At 46.8% G+C, this 20,055-nt stretch overlaps 4 protein-coding genes and 1 long non-coding RNA gene across 9 annotated transcripts; 3 read left to right on the top strand and 2 right to left on the bottom strand.

The window, feature by feature from the left end:
- Window positions 1-1,656: 1,656 nt before the first annotated feature.
- On the top strand, window positions 1,657-2,172 carry LOC101763871 (E3 ubiquitin-protein ligase EL5-like). Its single transcript, XM_004958839.1, has one exon. It carries the CDS (start codon window positions 1,657-1,659, stop codon window positions 2,170-2,172), a length of 516 nt encoding a protein of 171 aa, XP_004958896.1.
- Window positions 2,173-7,136: 4,964 nt separating this feature from the next.
- LOC111256307 lies at window positions 7,137-10,658 on the bottom strand. The gene is made up of 2 exons (XM_022824128.1): window positions 9,041-10,658; window positions 7,137-8,937 (listed from the first exon to the last, which is right to left on the bottom strand). Exon 2 carries the CDS (start codon window positions 8,909-8,911, stop codon window positions 7,385-7,387), a length of 1,527 nt encoding a protein of 508 aa, XP_022679863.1. The 5' UTR covers window positions 8,912-8,937; window positions 9,041-10,658; the 3' UTR covers window positions 7,137-7,384.
- A 2,022-nt stretch (window positions 10,659-12,680) lies between these two features.
- LOC105913703 (probable LRR receptor-like serine/threonine-protein kinase At3g47570) lies at window positions 12,681-14,685 on the top strand. Its single transcript, XM_012843521.2, has 2 exons — window positions 12,681-12,935; window positions 13,253-14,685. The coding sequence occupies exon 2, from the start codon at window positions 13,301-13,303 to the stop codon at window positions 14,207-14,209; it is 909 nt and encodes a 302-aa protein (XP_012698975.1). The 5' UTR covers window positions 12,681-12,935; window positions 13,253-13,300; the 3' UTR covers window positions 14,210-14,685.
- A 127-nt stretch (window positions 14,686-14,812) lies between these two features.
- Window positions 14,813-17,946, bottom strand: LOC111256273. Of its 5 annotated transcripts, XR_002676291.1 has the most exons (4): window positions 16,174-17,946; window positions 15,803-15,850; window positions 15,587-15,650; window positions 14,813-15,083 (listed from the first exon to the last, which is right to left on the bottom strand). It is a non-coding gene; the product is annotated as an uncharacterized LOC111256273 (long non-coding RNA). The 5 variants fall into 5 exon arrangements; XR_002676294.1 differs by having other exon boundaries at window positions 15,568-15,650; window positions 15,747-17,946; XR_002676293.1 differs by having other exon boundaries at window positions 15,747-17,944.
- Window positions 17,947-18,115: 169 nt separating this feature from the next.
- On the top strand, window positions 18,116-19,396 carry LOC111256202. Its single transcript, XM_022823757.1, has 6 exons — window positions 18,116-18,288; window positions 18,415-18,558; window positions 18,652-18,762; window positions 18,851-18,926; window positions 19,004-19,114; window positions 19,197-19,396. Exons 2-6 carry the CDS (start codon window positions 18,485-18,487, stop codon window positions 19,359-19,361), a joined length of 537 nt encoding a protein of 178 aa, XP_022679492.1. The 5' UTR covers window positions 18,116-18,288; window positions 18,415-18,484; the 3' UTR covers window positions 19,362-19,396.
- The last annotated feature ends 659 nt before the right edge of the window (window positions 19,397-20,055 follow it).

The following is a 20,055-nucleotide window of genomic DNA, read 5'->3' as shown; positions in this document are numbered from 1 at the left end:
ATCTTAGTCGCTCTTTCTTCAAAGTTTTTATCCTCTTTCCGTAAGCTCCTTCTTTTGTAATGCTCTGATCCCCTATCTCTGCTTCGCTAGCTTGTTTTGTATCGGTCTTCTACTTTTTTTTAAGTAATATATATAATCAATAGGGGTTTACCTCCTCCTGTTTCTAAAAAAAAAGCATGAATGATTTAAGCAGGATGTCTTGACGCCACAGCCATGAATGATGAATCCCATGATGCCTTGACGTACGCTGGACGCCATGAAGCAGTCAAGCAGTCGATCCAAGAACTGCGAACCGCGTATACATGGCATGGAATCGACAGCTTTTACTATCTACCTCCATCATATCATATCGACTGCGCAGGAGAGCTACCCATCGACGACATGTATACCCTGGTCTACCCGGCACACAGATAATGCACTACATCCATACAAATAACCTGCTCTCATATTCACTGCAATTCGGTCTTCCGATCCTTTCCTGACTTGATTGCTAGAAGCTCCTTTTCCGTGTGGAAATAGAACACTAGCTAGAAGCTGACGATCGACGACCTGGATGCAAACTTATTTGTGTTTCTTATTACTTTTACAACCATCCCACTACGTCAGAATTGATTTGTGCTGGTACAGGAAAATTAGCGTGCTGGCAGGCGCGATTGGCACCCGCCAACACAGAGAATCGTCGGGCCACTATGCTGGCGGGCGACATAAGTCCACCACCAGCACATGTCACCCCATCTCTGCTAGCAGGTGATATAACCAACTGCTAGCACAGAGAGCCACTGTGCTAGCGGGCGACATAAGTCCACCGCCAACACAGGTCACCCCATCTCTGGTGGCGAGTGACATAACCACCCGTCAGCACAGAGAGCCATTGTGCTGGTGGGCGACATACGACACCACCAGCAATACATATTCTCTCATGTTGGCCAGCTAACTGGTATGCATAGGTACAAGCACCGATTGATGAGGCGCATTAGGATGTGCAAGGATATGAAGCACTTGATATTTACCGTTTCAAAACTGGCCCTGTTGTAAAAGGACCTGGCTGTGGGTTTTGGGCTCCAATGTGGAGAGTGTGGCTCTTCTTCCTTCACGGTATTGTTCCATTATTAGAGCGCTGGTTGGGTAATCTTTGGCAAGACAATTTTAGGATCGGCATTTAAAGGCAAATCAACGTGGTGAGTCTCATTTTGATCTGAAGTGAAGTTATCCAACAAAGGCCAAGTGTAGTTGTTGGATGGCGACTTGCTTTTGGACCCTCAAAATCATCGCTTTTGTCTCCAAGAGTAAACTCTCTTTTGGTCCACTATGAGCATAATCTTTTTTTTTCACATTCTCGCTGACATGTGGGCCTAGAATGCCAAAAACAAAGTTCAGTGTCAGTCCAGAGAGCGAATCCCTTGTACTTCACCCAGCGATACCAACAAGATGGATACTTCTTGTTCTTGTAGATCAGCTCAGCACAGTTAATTGGCACGAACGAGATTGACAAAAATCGTTAGATGATCGTACCGCCGCCTGGACTTAGCTAAAAAAACATGGGAAACCACGCCAATCAACACGAACGACCTGCACCTCAGAGTTAACTATATTACTCGGGAACTCGTATTATAAAACCATGCAGGAAGGAGGCAAGCAAATGAGGATTTTGCCCCCATGTCTAACCCGCCGGCGTTCCCCTCGCCGAAGCCACCGCCGTGGACTGCTGCCCTCGGCCTTGGCTTAGCCATCGTCGGACCAATAGTGGTCTTGCTTGCATTATTCAAGTTCATGTGCAAGGCCATCCCTGCCGGCACTGAACCTCTCGACCACACCGCTGCTTCGGCCGCTCAGCATCGACGGCGGCCGCCACGGGAACATCGCGACGACGACGGTGAGCAGCTGCGCGACCCCAGCTTGGACCGGCCGCCGCTGCCCGGACCGCCACCGAGCCTCCCGGCGTTCGCGTACAACCGGCCGCTGCAGAAAAAAGTGGCGGACGCCGGCGAGGAGGCGGCGGCGTGCTCGGTGTGTCTCGGTGCGTTCGAGTTCGGGGAGATGGTGCGGTTGCTGCCGGTGTGCCTTCACCTTTACCACGCAGAGTGCATCGACCCATGGCTGCGTAAGCACTCGACGTGCCCGGTCTGCCGGTCCGAGACCAACACAGCGATGGTGATGGACGTCAGCCACTAACACCAGTTTAGCTGAGCGGGACTTACTCGCGCGGGGGTAAGTGCATAAACAAAAATGTAAATGTAAAAAAGTAGCCATTGTACAAATTAAATGTTTTAAAGTAGACTTGATTGCAAACTACTGAAAAGAGACAAACAAGCTTTCGGTCTAATCCTTTAACATCGAAGTCTTTTTTGTTTTCGAACCAGCCACTACAAGTGCCTGGAGTGACAAATCTGATAAGCTGGCTCAAAACCTATTAAGACTATGTACGGCTAATTTTATCATACTCTCAAAATTAATGGGCGTATGCAATTTTTTCATTATTTTTGTTGGCATTGCATTGAATGTAGTGAATATTAGCCCCCTTAATTTTTTTCTTTATTTTTAAGAGGTCCTTCGTTTTGATGTAAACACTACGCCAGAAACGATTTGTGCTGGCACAGGAAAATTACTGTGCTGGCGGGCATGATTGGTACCCGCTAGCACAAAAGTTCCTTGTGCCAATGGTGGAGCACCCGTCAGCATAGTAACCATTGTGCTGGCGGGCCACATTAGCACTCACCAGCACAAATCGCCCATTTATGCTGGCGGGCGCTTTACTAAGGCTACTGTGCTGGCGGGCGCTAAAGTTACCCGCCAGCAATAAGTGTAGGTGCAAATTAAAGTTGAGAAGCAGCTGGCGCAGCATGCAGTACCATCGAGTCCATCGTTATCGTTTTCTTCTCCCTCATCTCTCCACTTTCTCTCTCTCTCCCTTATCTCTTATCTCCAGGAGACGAAGGCACAAGAGCACTTGGTGGCGGGGAGTCCGCATCACCGCGCGTGAGGCCCCGGCCTCTGGCGGCGAGGCGGCATGGCGGAGGCTCAGCCTACGGCGGCGCGCTTAGCCCCGGCCTCCAGCGGCGAGGCGGCTCTTCCTTCCTTTTCCCTTCTCTCTCTCCAGGAGCCGTAGGGACAGTGAGCACAGAGAGCTATTTGTGCTGGCTCAAAGTTGCTGGCGGGTGCTCCGCCCGCCAGCATAGAGGCTATTTACCCGCTAGTAAAAATCATTTCTAGTGTAGTGTCTGGATCCTTCTAATGGCGGACATGAAAGAGAAGTACAAGGGGAATCAGAGATGAAACCACATGCAACACGTGGAGAGGTTGGAGACGATAACGCACGTACATAAGGCTGGAGGCACCGCAGTTCATACTTGGAACCAATCATCAAAGTGTGCATTTTTGCTGGGCCATGTCCCAATATAGATGGCCAAATGGGCAGCCCGGCCCGGCCTGGCACGAGCACAATTTGACTCAGCCTGATTAGACCCAGCCCGTTTAGGCCCGCACAATAATCGTGCCAGGCCGTGCCAACCCGCATGCCGAAGGAAGGGCCTAGGCACGGCACACTAACTGAAGATTGTAGTACCCGAGAATACCTCTGAAGAAGTCAGAAGTAGGCACTGCCAGGCCTCTCAACAAAGTGTGCAAGCATAACAGTCTCCTTCGGGTGCTCCTCGAACTGCCACGCATTGCCAAAAGTAGGCCTCCACTCGAGTTGAAGCTTTGATTGAAGAAGCTTAGCATCAACTAGAGCCTGGACCGTGGGTTCCCTCATCATGGAGTGCTGCCAGGTGACCCTAGGCAGTGGCGGCGCAGTCTGATTCATGGGGCCACACTTCGGCGCTGGCAGCACGAGCTCTTTCCCCTTTTTGGATTTGGATTTCACCTTACCGGCAGCCTCGGTTTGGCCTTGGGTTTTCTTAGGTTTCTTCCCCATCTTCTTGACGCGCATCAGTCAGCCTTGGGGGAAGTGAAGAAGAGAAGGATCAGCAACAGATCTCACTCAAGGGTAAAGAGAAAGCAACAATGGTGGTAGCGGCACTGAAAAGGGTGGCGGCTCAAAGATGAACAGGAAAGAGACGCACAAAATAGATCTGCTAAAAAAGAGCGTAACGCTAAAAACCAGCGGGCCCGCCCTATTATATCTCCATCACCTCCAGATTCCAAGCATCAATTAAGCAACGGTCAGATATAAATCGGATTTATCACCATAATATCCAACAGCTACTCAAATCAAGAGGCTTGACCACTTGATCGATCATAATTGCCTAAGTGCTCGGGGGCTGCGGACACCGTACTCGATGGACAAAGTTTTCTTTTTTCTGAAGACTACTAAAGCCAAAAATCAGAACACAAGATTGACCCTCAGCCTGATTCTTCGATTCAACCTAAGGCTCGAGGGCTACTCCATATGGAGTACGATTGTCATCGCACTGCCATATAATCTCCAAGGCAAAAGTAACTCGATACAGAGACAAGCAGAGCACCTTCCAGCCACGCGACAATACTCGAGTACTCGAATACATCACAACCACCTAGTAAGCACTGAGATTTACTCAGATAATGACTTCTGTGTACTCGGAACTGTTCCACTCGACTACAAAGTACTCGGGGGCTTGTCGGGTATACATCCTAGGCCCACGAGTAGGCCCTGTACAGCCCACTCGGGGGCATACTCGGATGTGATTAAAGGCTCGGGGGCTACGCGGCAGAGGAGCGTGGCCCACTCGGACTCCTAAAACCTAGTCGGAATATGTAAGGAAAATACTCTATCTAGGCCGACTAGGACTCTGTAACTGAACCCGACTAGGTTTCTACCCTGTAACCCTGCTCCTCCGATCATATAAGGGCGGGCAGGGACCCCTCAAAACAGATCATCCAAGTTCAATACAATCAACATACAGGACGTAGGGTATTACGCGATCTAGCGGCCCGAACCTATCTAAATCATGTTCCTTGCATCACCATCGACTCCTTGATTCTCGACGACGCCCACCGCACAAAAGACCACCTAGGGTACCCCCTAGGCGGGTTGCCGGTCTAAAACAAAGACAGCTAGCTTGGCGGGCCTTAGCGGCCTAGCCGTGCTCATGCCGACCCGCGGCACGGCTCCGGCTCCTCCTGTTTCCCCAATCCCCACCGCATCCTGCATTTTCCCCAAATTGGCGAGGCCACCACCAAATCGTAGCAGCAATATAGTAAGCGCGGCCGCAGGGACTTGCATTGATGAAGCAGTCGTGGAAGTGCATCCTGAGCAGTGACACCCCCATGTGCGGCTCGTTGTTCACGACCTCTTAGTGGCGGAGGGCCACGGGAGGAGGCGGTTGACACCCCCATGCGCGGCTCGTTGTTCACGGCCTCTTAGTGGCGGAGGGCCACGGGAGGAGGCGGTCGGCTCTGCCTCGGGAGGGGCGCGGGGGAAAGCGGTCGGGACTGGTAGCAGAGGGGTGCGGGCGCGCAACCGCGCAGGAGGAGGAGGAGGGGCTGGGAAGCGGAGTGGGGAGGAAGCGGGGTAGGGCTGGGTGGCGGTAGGAGCTGGGAGGGTCGGGAGGAAGCGGGGGAGGCGACGGGAGCTGGAGGGTCGGGAGGAAGTGGGGGAGGCGGCTGGGAAGGGGTAGCTGGGTAGGGTTTGGGGAGGAGGAGCTTTAAGTTTTATATGACCTCTTAGCCAGGCCGAAACAGGTCTAAACAGGCCGTGCCGCCCGTTGGTGGTCCACAGGCCAAATGGGCCAGGCCGTGCCGAGCCAGCCCATAGGCTGAGGCAGCAGCCCAGGCCCGACCCGTGGTGTGGACCAAGCTGGCCCAGCCTACAAGGCCGTCGTGCTGGGCCATGCCTAGACCGGGCCAAAATGTCATGCCGTGGGCCTACCCACGGGCTGCGGGTAACATGGACAACTATACGTCCCAATGTCAGCTGGGTTCAACCAAAAGAAGCTAAGGGTATGTTCCATACATGAAGCTTAGGCCTTCTCTTCTCACCACACACCTCTTGGGAAGGTGTAGTCCCATCCTCATCATCGGTTGGTGTTTCTGCAACGGAGATGGGTTTGAGGGCAGGAGCATCATGACCCGATGTATTCAGACACTTTCAGAAAAAAAAAAGTGAAACAGAAAACATCCCAGGCCTACAGCTGTGCATGTCTACTATATACATGTATGTTGATCAAATGAAAGGACGTCATCTGATGAGTGATGAGCGCAACTACTGGGCTAGTTTATGCAAATTTCAAAGGTTTGACTTCTCACTGGTATGCAACCTTTTCGGAAGCAAAGAAAACAAAAGGGACATTCAATAATGCAGAACAACAGGCTGCTATCAACTCTGCTGTTTTTCAAAGGACTGATCCAGTCCTTGGTCAATATATGTTGATGTTCACGGTCTGGAACAAAGAATGCTAATATAAAAAGCTAGTGAAGAAGCTTCATCTGCTTCTTTTTATTTCCATTATTCCAGCAAGCTGGTCAAATATCAGATCAAACACTCCCGTTACAAGTGCCTCTTTGGACATGCATGATCTCGGTGTCTTTACTTTGACCACTGACTAGTTTCTATCGTGAAATGATACATTTGTTGAACACAACAAACTACACATCATGACATGCACGTTCTTTGTAATTGTTTCATACTATATGAATTTCATACGTTAATAAAGATATTTCAACGAAATACACCAGTGGTCCTTAGACTAATCGAGAATGTCATCTACGTCCCCGAACTACTAAATTTGCAGTTTTGAAGTTGCTGAACTTGCTGAGTGGTTCACCCCAGGTCCAGACCTAGTTAACTAATCGAATGTAAAGTCGCCTACTTGGCTTCCATCAACATCATCTTCTTCCATGTTTTCTCACTCCAGTTTATGCCTTGATGGTGTCTATGTCTGCATAATAGTATGCATTGTTAGCGACTTAGCGTCCATATATACTAGAGATGAACAACTAGTAAGTTGCTTTTTCAGAAAAAAAAGAATTATTCTTACCAGAGATGTGATCCCTCTGTTTCATTCTGTTTGTCCATAACCCCCACCAATGCACTAACCAGGTAAGCATTGGACCCAACAACAAATCAAGGAGAAATGACCCGTAGCTCTTGGTAGATGAAAAGATACACCATTTTTTCTCTTTCAAATTCATATAATTATTGTTAGGGGAAGATGATGATGGAATCACAATAATAACTATATTCTTCCTCAGTTGGCAAACATTTTAAAAACGGATTCTCCTGAGTCCATGGACACAACGTGGATCGAGGAAGTATGTCGCAAAACAGATTACACCATAGAGAGAGTTCTTACATGACATGCACAAGTACAACAACGGATGCAATGCACATATACACACGCTCAGACATTAGACATACACATGTGGAAAATGATCAGCTACGTTTTTCACTTTGTGCTGAGCCATCAAGCTATGTAGGGTCAACGAAGGATCTGATTGACCCTTCCATCTCGTCGGATGAACGCACAACCCAAAGCTTAAGTAGGTCTTTCGACACCTCCTTCCAGCCTTCTACGCCATAATCATCTCGATGTTGGACTACCCTTTTATCCCAAATCCGCGATCTGGAGGTTTTACTTCGACGTGCGCTTGTCTTCTCAACACAAAAGTTGGCAGTGCCATGTCTAGACTTGAGACACATCTGATACATCCTTGACTCTTTGTTTTGATACAGGTAATCTATGGCTTTTGGCAGCAACTTCTCATCAATAACTTGTAGGCACGCATTCCTGTGAACCATTTCTTGCACCTCTTCATCAATCACCTCCAAAGCATAGCTCTCAGATTCAGTCTCTATATCCTCTGGGGAGTCATGGGGTATGAACAAAACTCCTAGCTTTAATGGAAGCATATCTGAATTCACAGAACTACTTCCTTCGTGTTCAGCAGCAGAATTTGGAATGCATTTATGATCATCAGATAGTGAGACATGGCACTGCAACCACACTGAAATAACCTCCTCTGGGAATATAGTCGACAATAGTCTTGACGACGAAGCTGCTGTGCAATTGGTTCTAGATGAAACATACAAATTCTGCTCATGCTGATCGCAACAGAGAGGATTGGGCTGAAGCCATTGAGTCAAAGTATTGTAAACATTGACCCAGTATGCACTTTCACCATAAGGAGATTGTGTTGCCCAAGAAAAATTCTGGGTAGGCAACTGAATGAGCTCTCTCTTGACACCTTCAGCTGCAAACTTGAAGTGAGGCGCGAATGACTGCATGCACTTGATTATAACACCAAATATGTCTGTACTTTCAGAGAGACGCAGTATGGATCCTAGCCTGAAACCCTTTGTAGGATCCTTGAAGTCCTGGCAAACAAAGCCTATCATCGCCTCTACTCCACGCTCCGGAGAGCTCATGGGTCGTATGCCCAAGTAGTAAAACCTGCTTCCTTGGAATGCTTGGTACCTCAAAAACTTCCCTCTAAGAAGGTTGCCGATGAGATGGTTAAAGAACATGTACTGCCGCGGGGTTGCACTGAACTCAACAAACTTAAGGAATTCATTTGCACCGTCTGCAAACCTCTCAAATCTTCGAACAACATCTGTAGAACTACTTCTTGACTCATCGTTACTAGATCCGACGATAGATGAGACGAATGACTTGGTAGCATAAGCAATTCGCTTGGGAAATGATGACTGACTCACCAGGCGCCTGATCTCTCGCTCTTCTATGACACGCTGCTTGCAGCTTTGCAGCGCATCATCGCACTCACAAGCGGCACGCTTCAGCTTTCTCTGCCACCGTAGCAGTGGCCCACCGGTGATTTGCCACTTGTCAGACACGTGAAGCACAGACTCCATCTTGATGTGCGCCATCTCCAGCCTTTCCATGTTTTCTGTAGACTTGTCGTCATCCCCGCCAACAAGAGCAGAAATGATTCTATTCACTGTTTCCCCTGCAATAGCAGAAGTCACCATCCCTGCCATGACGGGCTCAATGATGTACAGAAAATCTGCATATGGAAGAGGATTAACATTAGTCTTAAGAAATCAACACGCATCAGATATGATAATCTGGGAGAGTGCACGTGTTGATAGAAAAGATTAGTGAAGTACCGTCGTTATTGTAGTTGCTGGTAGGGCAGAGGTGAAGATTTAGTTGGAGTGCAAGATCATGCTCATTAGCAGGTATCAACTTTTGCTATCTTTATAGCTGGATATGTAAGCTGATCGTAGGAAATTAAATAGGATGTTTAACAATCTAGGAGAAAAATGGAAGTCAAACGAAAGTGTCACTAGCAAGAATGTCAGACTTCATTAAACAAGGAATGGAATTTAGTAAAAGAAAGGACACCCGAATTATTTGGCTCAATCCAGTTTCATTTTAATATTCAATAGGCCACTGGATTTTAATTGAGACTTGAGATGGAGTGCTATTAAACTTTTTTTCCTTAAACTGCCATGAGGGCTGCCCATCACAATATTAATAAGTAATCCCAATTATGCACAAGTACAACAGATAGATGCATGCACACACACGCACACAGACATTAGACAACACATATGTGGAAAATGATCAGCTAAATTTTTTACTCTAGCTGAGTCAATCAAGTTATGTAGTATAACATCACCTTGCTTTTGTCTCCATACTGCCATTCTCTAAGGACCAAGTCCGCGTGACTAGGTCAATATTTCTCATCATCGAATCTATGAACTGGAATACCAATGTTGTACAAATCTTCAAAGATTTCATGATAGAAGGTATTGTTTGGTTTGTTCTAAAATTGATTGATGAAATGCTCCATCCGATTAGAATAAGTGTCTCTTGCTCCCTTTGGACATGGGCACAATGAATCTCCATATCGTTTGTCTACAGACTTGTATCACTTAATTATGCATTTTAAACACAACAAACCTGATTATTATAAAACTATTATTTTCACTAATATAAAGATATATTTTTATCGCATGGTCTTGTTGTTTCAGTTCCATTTGAACTTTTACTAGGCTCAATCAATTCCATTCCAACATTTAGCTTGAAAGTTGAAAGCTAGTCTAGGATGCTAGTATACTAACAGAAAAAAAAATGAAATGGCACCGTCCATGACTCAAAGGATCACCTTTTTTTTTGTTATTATTTGCATGGACTTGTTCTCAGCAGAATCCTTCACGAGACCTCATCTGTTGGATCACTCGACTAAATATTTCAGAACCAAATCAGTGCTTACAAGGCATAAAGGCAACAAAAGTCGCTCATGCTGCGCAATTTTGCAGCGAATGTAACACGGATGCAATAACCAAAACTGAGCACCAAAAGAATCAGCCGAACGTACGAACCGAACCTTTGGTGTCCGCCGGAGATGGATCCCCCATGCATGGCGCGCCGTCGACGGCACCCAAGAAAGCTAGCGGACACCACAGCCGTGGGATGCGCGGAAGTCAGGAGGCTGATGGCCGCCTCTGGTCTCTGGACCAACCGATCGAGGAGCACGAGCGGCAAGGCTTCTCGCCCGTCGCGAAGACCTCCGCAATGGCCCGCGAAGGACCGACGCTCTCCCTTCGCGGTGGGGCTACGGACACGCAGCTTTGGCGCGGCGGCGTGTTCCTGGCACAGGTATTGGCACACATCGCCGGCGGCGGCGCCCTGACCGCCGGAAACAGTGGCGATTAGAGAGGAGCGGAGAAGGGGGCTCCTATGTAGCCTCCATGTGCTGGATAAGCAACATGGCTTTCAAGCCCAGTGATGAGGCGGTGGCCGCAGGCCGCGCAGGTGTTGTTGTTGTGCTGCCGTCTTGGCCCGTGCCGTGGATGTCCGCCGTGCGCGCGCGACCGCCGTTGCTGTTCACTGGGGGGACCGCGCGCCCCCCGCGTCGTGGTGCGGACGGACTGCGTGGGGGCGTCTGCTGCGCACGGAACAGTGGCGTTCTCGGTCGTAACGGGTGGATGGATGGGGTGTCGCGAGTTGGCAAGATGAAGTGGGGGTACCACCACGGGCCACGGCACCACCTGACCTACCGCGGTTCCACCACACCGCCGCGCAGTTCGTGCGTACAGTCTGTCTGTTTCAGCGAGTGGGACGGCTCGTCTCCGCTCTCGTTCATCTTTTCCAAAGAGGAAGTACGTACTCCTAGCTAGTTTCGTGAAACGGAAGTTTGGTTCCAAGTTCTCTCTCTTCGCTGCAGTGAGGTGGATTCTCCTTCAGCTCGTTTGGTTAGCGTCGTGAGCTCGTCCGGCAACCAATCAGAACCAGCCGGTTCGTCCGGCGTTTTTCTAGAGCGGATGCACACCACACTACATGAAAATATCTTTAACGGCACAAACCAAACGAACATGTGAGACTTGGTCCGTTGCGTCTCCTTACTGTTCTGTTTAGTATATGCATGGATCAATACAATCCAAGTCGGTTAGATTCCGATCCCATGCCGGCTGGACGCCCGTCAGACGGTGAAAATTGTGTCCCGAGACTCGACTGGGTCTAGTTTTTCGAACGAGTGGCACGCTAACTTGCACGTACGTGTACAGCGACTCAGCAAGCAGCAGCTGGAATTTTGCAATTCGTTATACGTTGGGTTGGGTGGTTCTTTGCGGGCTTCTTGCGGATGGCGGGATCGGCAATTGGGACAACCGGACAAGTTGTTTGTGCTGGCTTTGTACAAACTGCTCTCAAGTGCGTTACATTCATCTTCCGATGATCAGTTTACTAGGTTTGCTGTCGAAGATGGGCTAACTACTTCGGCAACACATGTGAAAGTTGTGTTGATGAAGGTGCTGAGTAGATAGTATTTTTGAAGCACTTGCATCTATCGCCAACCACCTCGACCCTGGTGATTTAGCAGAGTTTGAACTTGAATTTTCAAACTTTCGGAAAAAAACACGCACGCACGAAGATCATATATATGACTTTTTGCAGAATATCCTACTGTTATCTTGTCCCTCAAATGAACAATTTTTTTAAAAAAAGGGAATTGCACATTTTGACCTTCGTACAACTAAATGTGATTAGGAACTGAGCGTAGCTCAGCTGGTTGTTGTGGAACCTGCCCACCAGATTTAAGTCCTCGACTCGGCACTGGTGTTCGCATTTTCCTAGATTTAGCCACGTGCCATCGAGATTGGGAGAGGCCATAGAATTTAGGAACATTAGAATTTCATCATTAACTACAAATAATTTTGTATTTTAGAAAAAATTATAGAATGAAAGCGTCGACATCGAGGCGCCAGTGGTGGCTTCGTCAATCTCGAGGATTCGTCGGCTCAATCTTTCGGAGGTGCTCATAGGGGTAGAGTTGCGTGTGTACGTGTATGTGATCATACTACGTGATTTGATAAAAAAAATACAACTAATTGTGATCGCTAGATATTTCTCCAATTAAAACGATGTTCAACATCTGCAAAAACCCTATAAAGCACGGCATTGTACAGACTATTCTTGTCCAGATCGGATACATACAGGTTGACCCTGTGAAAGATAACATGCGAACGAATCATGTCCACACAAAAACATTCTGGAAACACGACCATCACAAAGAACCAATCGGATATGGAAACGAAAATCCAGCACCGGGGTAGACCGTTCCACGAGCTAATTTTTGCCAGCATCGAAAGCACACCAGACAGGTCGCACATCAGCCCGAATATATCTCTGTCCGTTTCCTGCTGAAATGTATTCTGGGATTCGAGGCTGGACACGCCGCAACAATCTCTGTCCAGCTCAGACAGCTACGCGGCTGGTAGCGGGCCAGTAGGTGTAATTAAACTGAAATGTGGCGGTGACCGGCGAGTTTGACGGACTCTGGACTCCGCTGATCCGCGGTCAAGCTAAGGCAATGCAAGTGTGTGGATGTAATTAATGGGCTAATGGTGCTGTAAAACTGTTTTTAAAGCCCTGGGGCCTCAGCCAGTTGAGCATCCAACTCAAAGTTCACAGTTCCGACACCAGTACAACACCACCAACCGGCAAAACCAAGGAGATTAAAGGGGCTGCTGTGTTCTGCGCTCCGGCAGAGCAGAGGTACCCAGTTCTCTCTCCCCTCCTGATTATACTCTTACTAGTATCTTGTTGTTTTGCTGTTACTCAAACATTATTGGCAATATATATCGCTGGGAGTCAAGTCTGAGCATTCGACATGATTCATCCTTTCCGCTTCAAATAACTGACCAGCCAGCAGACGTATTCGACATGCTTGCAAGCTTGTTCATTTTACGCCAGGAACTTGCAAGTTTGTACGAGCAACGAGCCTGCTATATAGTATGCGCATGCACGATGTAGTTTCAGAATTGCACATATAGTACATAGTATGCATCAAGTTTATGCTTTGCATTTTGTAGGTGACAAGTGCCTTATGTGTTTCTCTAAGCACCTGGCAAAATTCGCCAATGCTTATTCAACTGGCATTGCTGCTCCTGTGCTATGGAGTTGGAAACGTCCATTGCGTTCACGGGAACAGCAAAGAACTGCAGTCACTTCTCGATTTCAAGCAGGGCGTCACCACCGATCCTAACAGAGCCTTGAGTTCTTGGAACACCAGTGTACATTACTGTAGATGGAGCGGAGTCATATGCACGCCTACGCAGCCATGGCAGGTATCGGGGCTTAACCTCACTGGCAAAAGCTTGGTAGGAGAGATAACCTCCTCTCTCGTCAATCTGACGCTCCTTAGCCAGCTTGACTTGTCTTCTAATAGCTTCTCTGGCCAGTTACCTCCTCTTGGTGGTCTCCAACTGCTGCACACAATTTATTTGAACGACAATTCACTAGACGGGACTATTCCTGATGCACTCACAAACTGCTCCAACCTAGTCAATCTAGACCTCCACAATAACAAGTTATCCGGTGTTATTCCGCCTAAAATAGGACTCCTTTCCAATTTGGATTACTTGGACCTCTCCAGGAATAATCTCACTGGGGTCATCCCTCCAACCTTTCCAAACCTCACCCATGTGTCCTTCTGCAAACTTAAATCAAATCAACTGGAAGGAAGCATTCCAGATGGGCTTTGGCAAATGTCAAATATGGGGCAGTTGAGCCTTGGTAATAATACCCTTTCAGGTGAGATTCCACAGACCATTAATATGTCTCGGCTCCAAATTCTAGGTTTAGAGTTGAATAGGCTCGGCAAGACTCTACCATCCAATTTTGGGAATGCTGTTCCTAGTCTTATAAGGCTAATATTGGATGGTAACATGTTCGAAGGTCATATCCCAGTTTCCCTAGGCAATGCTTCGTCGTTAGAGCTGATTGACCTATCAGGAAACCATTTCACGGGTCAAATTCCTGCTTCTTAGGGATCTACTCAGGCTTTCGCTCTATGATAATAGGCTGCAGGGAGTCATCCATTGGTAATCTATCAGTCAATCTTATTACCCTTCAAAAGTAAAAACCTGCTATCCCTTTGTTTTATATTGCTCAGTGGAGACATATTCTATCTCTTTTGGCCAGTGCTTGTGTACATGTGGTTATTTGAGGATTCTGAAAAATTATTGCACTTCAAAACCTGCTACCCTTTGTTTGATATGCTTATGAACTTATTCTTCAGACTTGAGCTTCTAACTCATGTGACCTCGTGGCTTATCTCTGTCTAACTTATGCTCAAGTGTTGTTTAGCGGAACGACCACAAAGGTTCCATTACAGTTATCCAATCATGTTATATAGTTTGGTAGGATTGTAACTGACTGTCTGCACTATTGCGAGGGAGCAGAGTTTTTTTTTTCATTTCCTGTTTAGCTTGGTCTGATCCTTGTTGTGATTAGTACTGACATCTGCACCTGCAGCTTCTTTGAAAGAGTCAAATAGGAACGTCTTTGTTTTCAGTTTCCTGAATCATAGTAGACCATGCATAGTAGACCACTAACCAAGGAGGCAAGGAGGGAAGGCTATCATCACCACGTGAATGCAATAACAATGATTTCTTTGTATGTTAACTCTAAAAATTTTAAAAGTTAGATTAAATCCAGTGTGTCGCACTGACATCAAATAAGTGGTATATAAAGGAACTGTGAAATTTCCCGGTGACATGGACGGAATGAACCATTAGAACAGCATACCATTTTGTTAAGTTCCTCCGGGCTTGGTAAAAAAATTGATTGGAAAATAATGTAGTACAGAAATTTTGCCCTGTGCCAGAGTGACATCTTTCCCCAGGTCCTCCTTAACGTGATCTTCAAAACAAATGAAGAATAGAGATGATATGGTATTAGTCGCTAATTAAAAGTAACAATTAATCAAACTTAGATTTAACGCGCATGACATTTAAGAAACCATGATTTCAAAAGGCATTGACTGATATGCAAGGGGAAAAAATTGTGATGCGAGCAAGTAGCGACAATCAACAACAAAGCAAACATAGGGTGAACCCCAAAAATGCTTCAGATTATATTCCTAAAAGAAATTCCTACATTAGTAGGTGTAAAGCAATCTTTTGGTCAAATATCAACAGAAGTTCTCTTATTAGATATCACAGCAGAAGACTTAAGCAAGAGGTGATAACTGTCCTTAATTCAATCCAAACAGGACATAATCCTACTTATGTGATGGCTCATAATCCAGACAGGACATACCATTCTAGCTTATTGTTTGGTCACACTTTATATAATCAAGAAGAATGCCCCTAGCAGTAAGATAGTTGGTTATTCATCATCTTACAAATGTTGAGAGTAGACACCTGAAGGTTTTGTGGTGCCAAAATTGCAATCCGGCCTGCTGGCACAGAGCTCCAAGAAAACAGCCTATATATGCAAGAGAGATGCAAAGGAATTAGAGGAACATATCCTACAACATCAAACAATAAAAGTACACTCGAAAGTCGAAAGCAGGCAGCAAACCTGCCAAAATCCACCACTTGCAAAATTTACTGATGATGAGCAGATAGAGGAAGAACCTGAGGTTTCAGGCAGTTGATGACGGCCTTCACTTGATCGCAAGATTCCTGCAATAAAATCAAGCGTCAAATAGCCAAGCCATGGCTTGAGAGATTGAGTTATTTCACTTCGTGGCTATGCAGTACAAGCTCCGCCTGTTTCGCTCTTCTAATTTTTTTTACCAGGATTTTTACAATTCTAATATATAATTTGGACCAATTTGTCTCCCAAGTAACATTACCGCCACACAGCCCCACGAGAAGTATAATCTGAGCATTCAGTGTCCTCTAAATCCGATGCAATGCCTACACGCAGAACTTGCGTTCTGACAACCCAATTCGAACAGTTGATAAATCACATCGGTGGACCTTAACTGATAACACCAGCTCACCTGCAACACATGAGCAGTGCCGACGACGTAGGCGCGGGAGGTCCCGCCAACCCCGGCAGCCGCCGCCTCGGCCGACGTCACGCACTCGAGGCACACGACCCCCTTGGCGAGCTCCTCGGGCAGCTCCCTAGCTCACCTCCTCGCCACCGCCCGCCGTCGTCGCCCGGGCCCTGCGTCGTCGCCGGCAGCCTCCGCGTCCTCGAATTCCGCGGCGTCCTCGTAGGCATCGGCTTCAGCGGCGGTAGCCTGGACGGGGGCGGGCGCGGCCGGATCCATCAGCAGGCCGAGGCGGGACGGCGCGAGGCGCGGAGCCGGGGCTAGGGTTTGGGCGACCCGGAAGGCAGCGCGCGGCGGGAGGGCGAGTCGGCAGGAACCACGCGGGGTCGGGGAGAGCGGGAGGCGGCGGCGGATTGGCGATGACCAGTGCTCGGCGAGGAGTCGAGGTGCGCGGATCATGAGGCGGGTGGCGTCGATTTGGGGCGGGGGGGGGGAGCGAGAGCCCGGCGCTCGTCAGCGGGTGCGGGTGGGACTCTGGCTGGTGGGCCCGGAGAGGTTAACGGCTCGGATCTTTGTCATCGACGTCAGAGGCGTGGCCTCGTCCGTCCGATCCACCGTTTTGTTTTCCCAGTCGTAGTACCGCAACTCTGGCGTGGCCGAGGCGAATTCCCCCGTCGAAAAAAATGGTTCCTGTTCGCTCTCAACGTTATTATTCGCTTATTTTTAATATATTGGTTTCGCGCTTATTTTTAATATATTGGTTTCGCTTCACAATATGTTGATACGTTATCCTTAGTAGTTCTTTCTTTACAACTATAGTAATAGAAGATATTTGTGGATGGTTTGATACCATCTGTTTAAAACATGGGATCCACACATAGAAATAAAAAAATCACCACTTAACCTTTGTTGTATCCATTCATTCGATTTTCTCCGTACTCATCATCATCCAACCATTGCCTCTTCGTCCATTGGCGCCACCCGCATCTTGTCCCATCCTCGTCATCGCCCAAGCAAGCTAGCGCTCGTCTTCCCTGTGCCTAGCCTCATTCCCACTTCTAGCGCTAGCTACAATGCCTCTAGCCGTCATGAGCAAAAGTGCTTCCTCCTTTTCTTCTTATCTTCTATAATCCAGTCCAAATCATTCCAATCAAGTGCAAAATCGAGCCTCCAATTGCTAGATGTCCCCCTCCCTGGCGCCATGCCCTCACTGATCATGGTTGACTGCAAGGAGACACTTGGCTCCTTGTTTCCTTTCCCCTTCCTCCTCTCTCCTTCACCCCTTAGGTTGAGGTGGCGGGTAAGGCGTGCGACTCGAGGGAGCAGCTGTCTGCCAGGGCGAGCGGCAGTAGTGCGTGGTGAGCACGGGGAGGGTTGGTCACGCGAGGGATGGACCGTGTCCCGCACCGCCTCCAGCAATGTCATAGATGTAGTGTTTTCAGTGCATTTCTGGGCAATGTCAAGGTCAAGTTTGAATAATCACTTGCAGATCCTTGTTGAGCAGTAATTGAATGCATCATAAGGTAAGCAAGCTGAATCACAGGACCAGCACCACCAAGAACAGAAAGCAATTGAACCACGATCCAACTGAAGCAACACCCACAACCACAACTAAGGGTCTGTTTGGGAGCACTTCACTCCAGCAAAAATCACTCCACTCCACCAATTTCAAAAAAATCGCAACCAAACGCGTTTGGAGCCACCGCCAGTAGATCAAAGAGAATTATATAAATTCATCAAGACGCAAGAACAAGCCAAGAAGAGTCAACTACTACTATCGAACTATGAACGGGCATTAGTAAAGGTTGATGAGAAGAAAAAGAGAAAAAAAAGTCGAGTTGCCAGCTGCACCGCCAAGTAAACCGAAATGGACCTTTGAGCTAGGCAAGCCTATGGTTAGCTCTGATTCGCTAAAGAAGCTATTAATGAAGATGTACGAATTCCATCAATGGTACATGAAGTTGTCTGCCGACGAGAGGGAGATGTTTGGCCTTAAGATAAAACCGATAGATTTTCACGTCGAAGGCGAGGCAGTCCTATGGCTACGATTCAAGGATATATATACAAAGTGTACCATCATGGTGCCCTAGACGTCTCTCAGATGAGCGCCTGGACTCTGTAAGTATCCGTTTATATGTACATGTAAATATTGGCTCGTATCATTTTTTTTGCATGCGTCGCCGTACTAATTAACTTCGTCTTCCATTTTATGTATGATACTAATTCGGACGTGCCGACATGAAGCGTACCTCCATATTGGCTCATGGATCCATCCATAGTGAACCAAGCCCAGATATGAGATTTTCCAGATAAAATGTTGCTAGCAATATACAATTCTTTAGACAGACAAAAATTAAAGGATCACATACTGCATCCATACAACTTCAAGTAAGTGTGTATATACTGTCTATGTTCGTTTTCTTTTTCCTTACCTGATTAATGTTAGTTACCTCTAATATATATGAACATTTATGTACGCAGGTCCCACTGGATCCTCATTATTATTAACATTGACCGAAGTCACGTCACTATCTTTGATTCGTTGAGCAGAGATCCGAAGGAGTACCAAGATGTTCAACACAAGCTAGACATGTAATAATTTTGGACCTATATCTCTATACAAAATTTTGTTTCCTAAAATTTCACCTAACACTATATCATTCATTATTTTAATCTATAGAGCACGGAGAGAATTCATCAGGGTAAAAAGATATGGTCAATTCAAAGAAAAACTTACATGGAGAACAGACTTCCTAGTACGTATGAAGTCTGCACATTTTGTACATTCTATAGCATGAATATTTAATAACTTAATTATTTTTCCCCACAACAGTGCTTAAGACAGGAACCTGGGAATGATAATCTATGTGGCAACTATGTCTGTGAGCACATGCAAAATTTATTGGGACCCAAGACCAGCAAGGCCACGGAGCACGAATTTAAAGTATGTAAAATAAAACTATTAATAGTTATTTATTTTCTACAATTGTTCATGTAAAATTCACATATATGTATCCAAATTACAGATGTGGAATATTCAATTGGGACTCTTGAAGAAGGAAAGAGTAGCGGCAATATGTGAAGGTCTCATTGGATTCCTGGTGGATGAGGTGGTAAATCCAAAAGGAGACTTTCATTACGATGGACGAAAATTAGACGCTCCCAGCACCTCGATGAGAAGATCATCGTAGATATATATAATACGTACACTAATTAGATTTGTATATATATAGTACGCTAAGAATTGTATAGTATTTGTATAAATACTTGTTTGATTCATTTAAATAATTGTTTGATTCGTTTAAATACTAGTTTGATTGATTTCATTATAAAAAAAGTTCTCAACTACTAAAGGTTAACTAAAAGGGTACGTGAGATATGCACGAAATTATAGGCGCCATGTAGGCGCCTGTATGGTGCTGTACGCACACACTTTAGTCACGGTTTGTAGTCCCGGTTTGTAAAACAAACCGTGACTAAAGAGGAGACCTTTAGTCCCGGTTTGTAACACCAACGGGGACTAAAGGGATCAGTCCACTGCCTAGCATGGCAGCCCCGTTAGTCCCGGTTGTTTTCGGTTGGTTTTACAAACCGGGACTAAAGGAGAGTTTTATATCCCGGTTGAGGGACCCGTGATAAAAGACCCCCCTTTTATCTCGATGGATTAATCCCGGTTGTATTTTTGGGAGATATGCAATCTACGAACTGGTACTAATACCGAGTTCTGTAGTAGTGTTAGCTCCCCTTGGTTCACTAATCATGTTAATACCGAATCAATAGCTATGTAGTTCCTCCACATAAGAAATTGAGGTGCAAACATCTGAATTGTGGAGACAATTTCAGTTTGGAATACCTTGCCCAAGGGAGACCTTTCATATCTAGCAA

Source organism: Setaria italica, chromosome II (assembly GCF_000263155.2).
Source record: "Setaria italica strain Yugu1 chromosome II, Setaria_italica_v2.0, whole genome shotgun sequence".
Taxonomy (NCBI): Eukaryota; Viridiplantae; Streptophyta; class Magnoliopsida; order Poales; family Poaceae; genus Setaria; species Setaria italica.
This window is presented reverse-complemented; position numbering and strand designations above follow the sequence as displayed.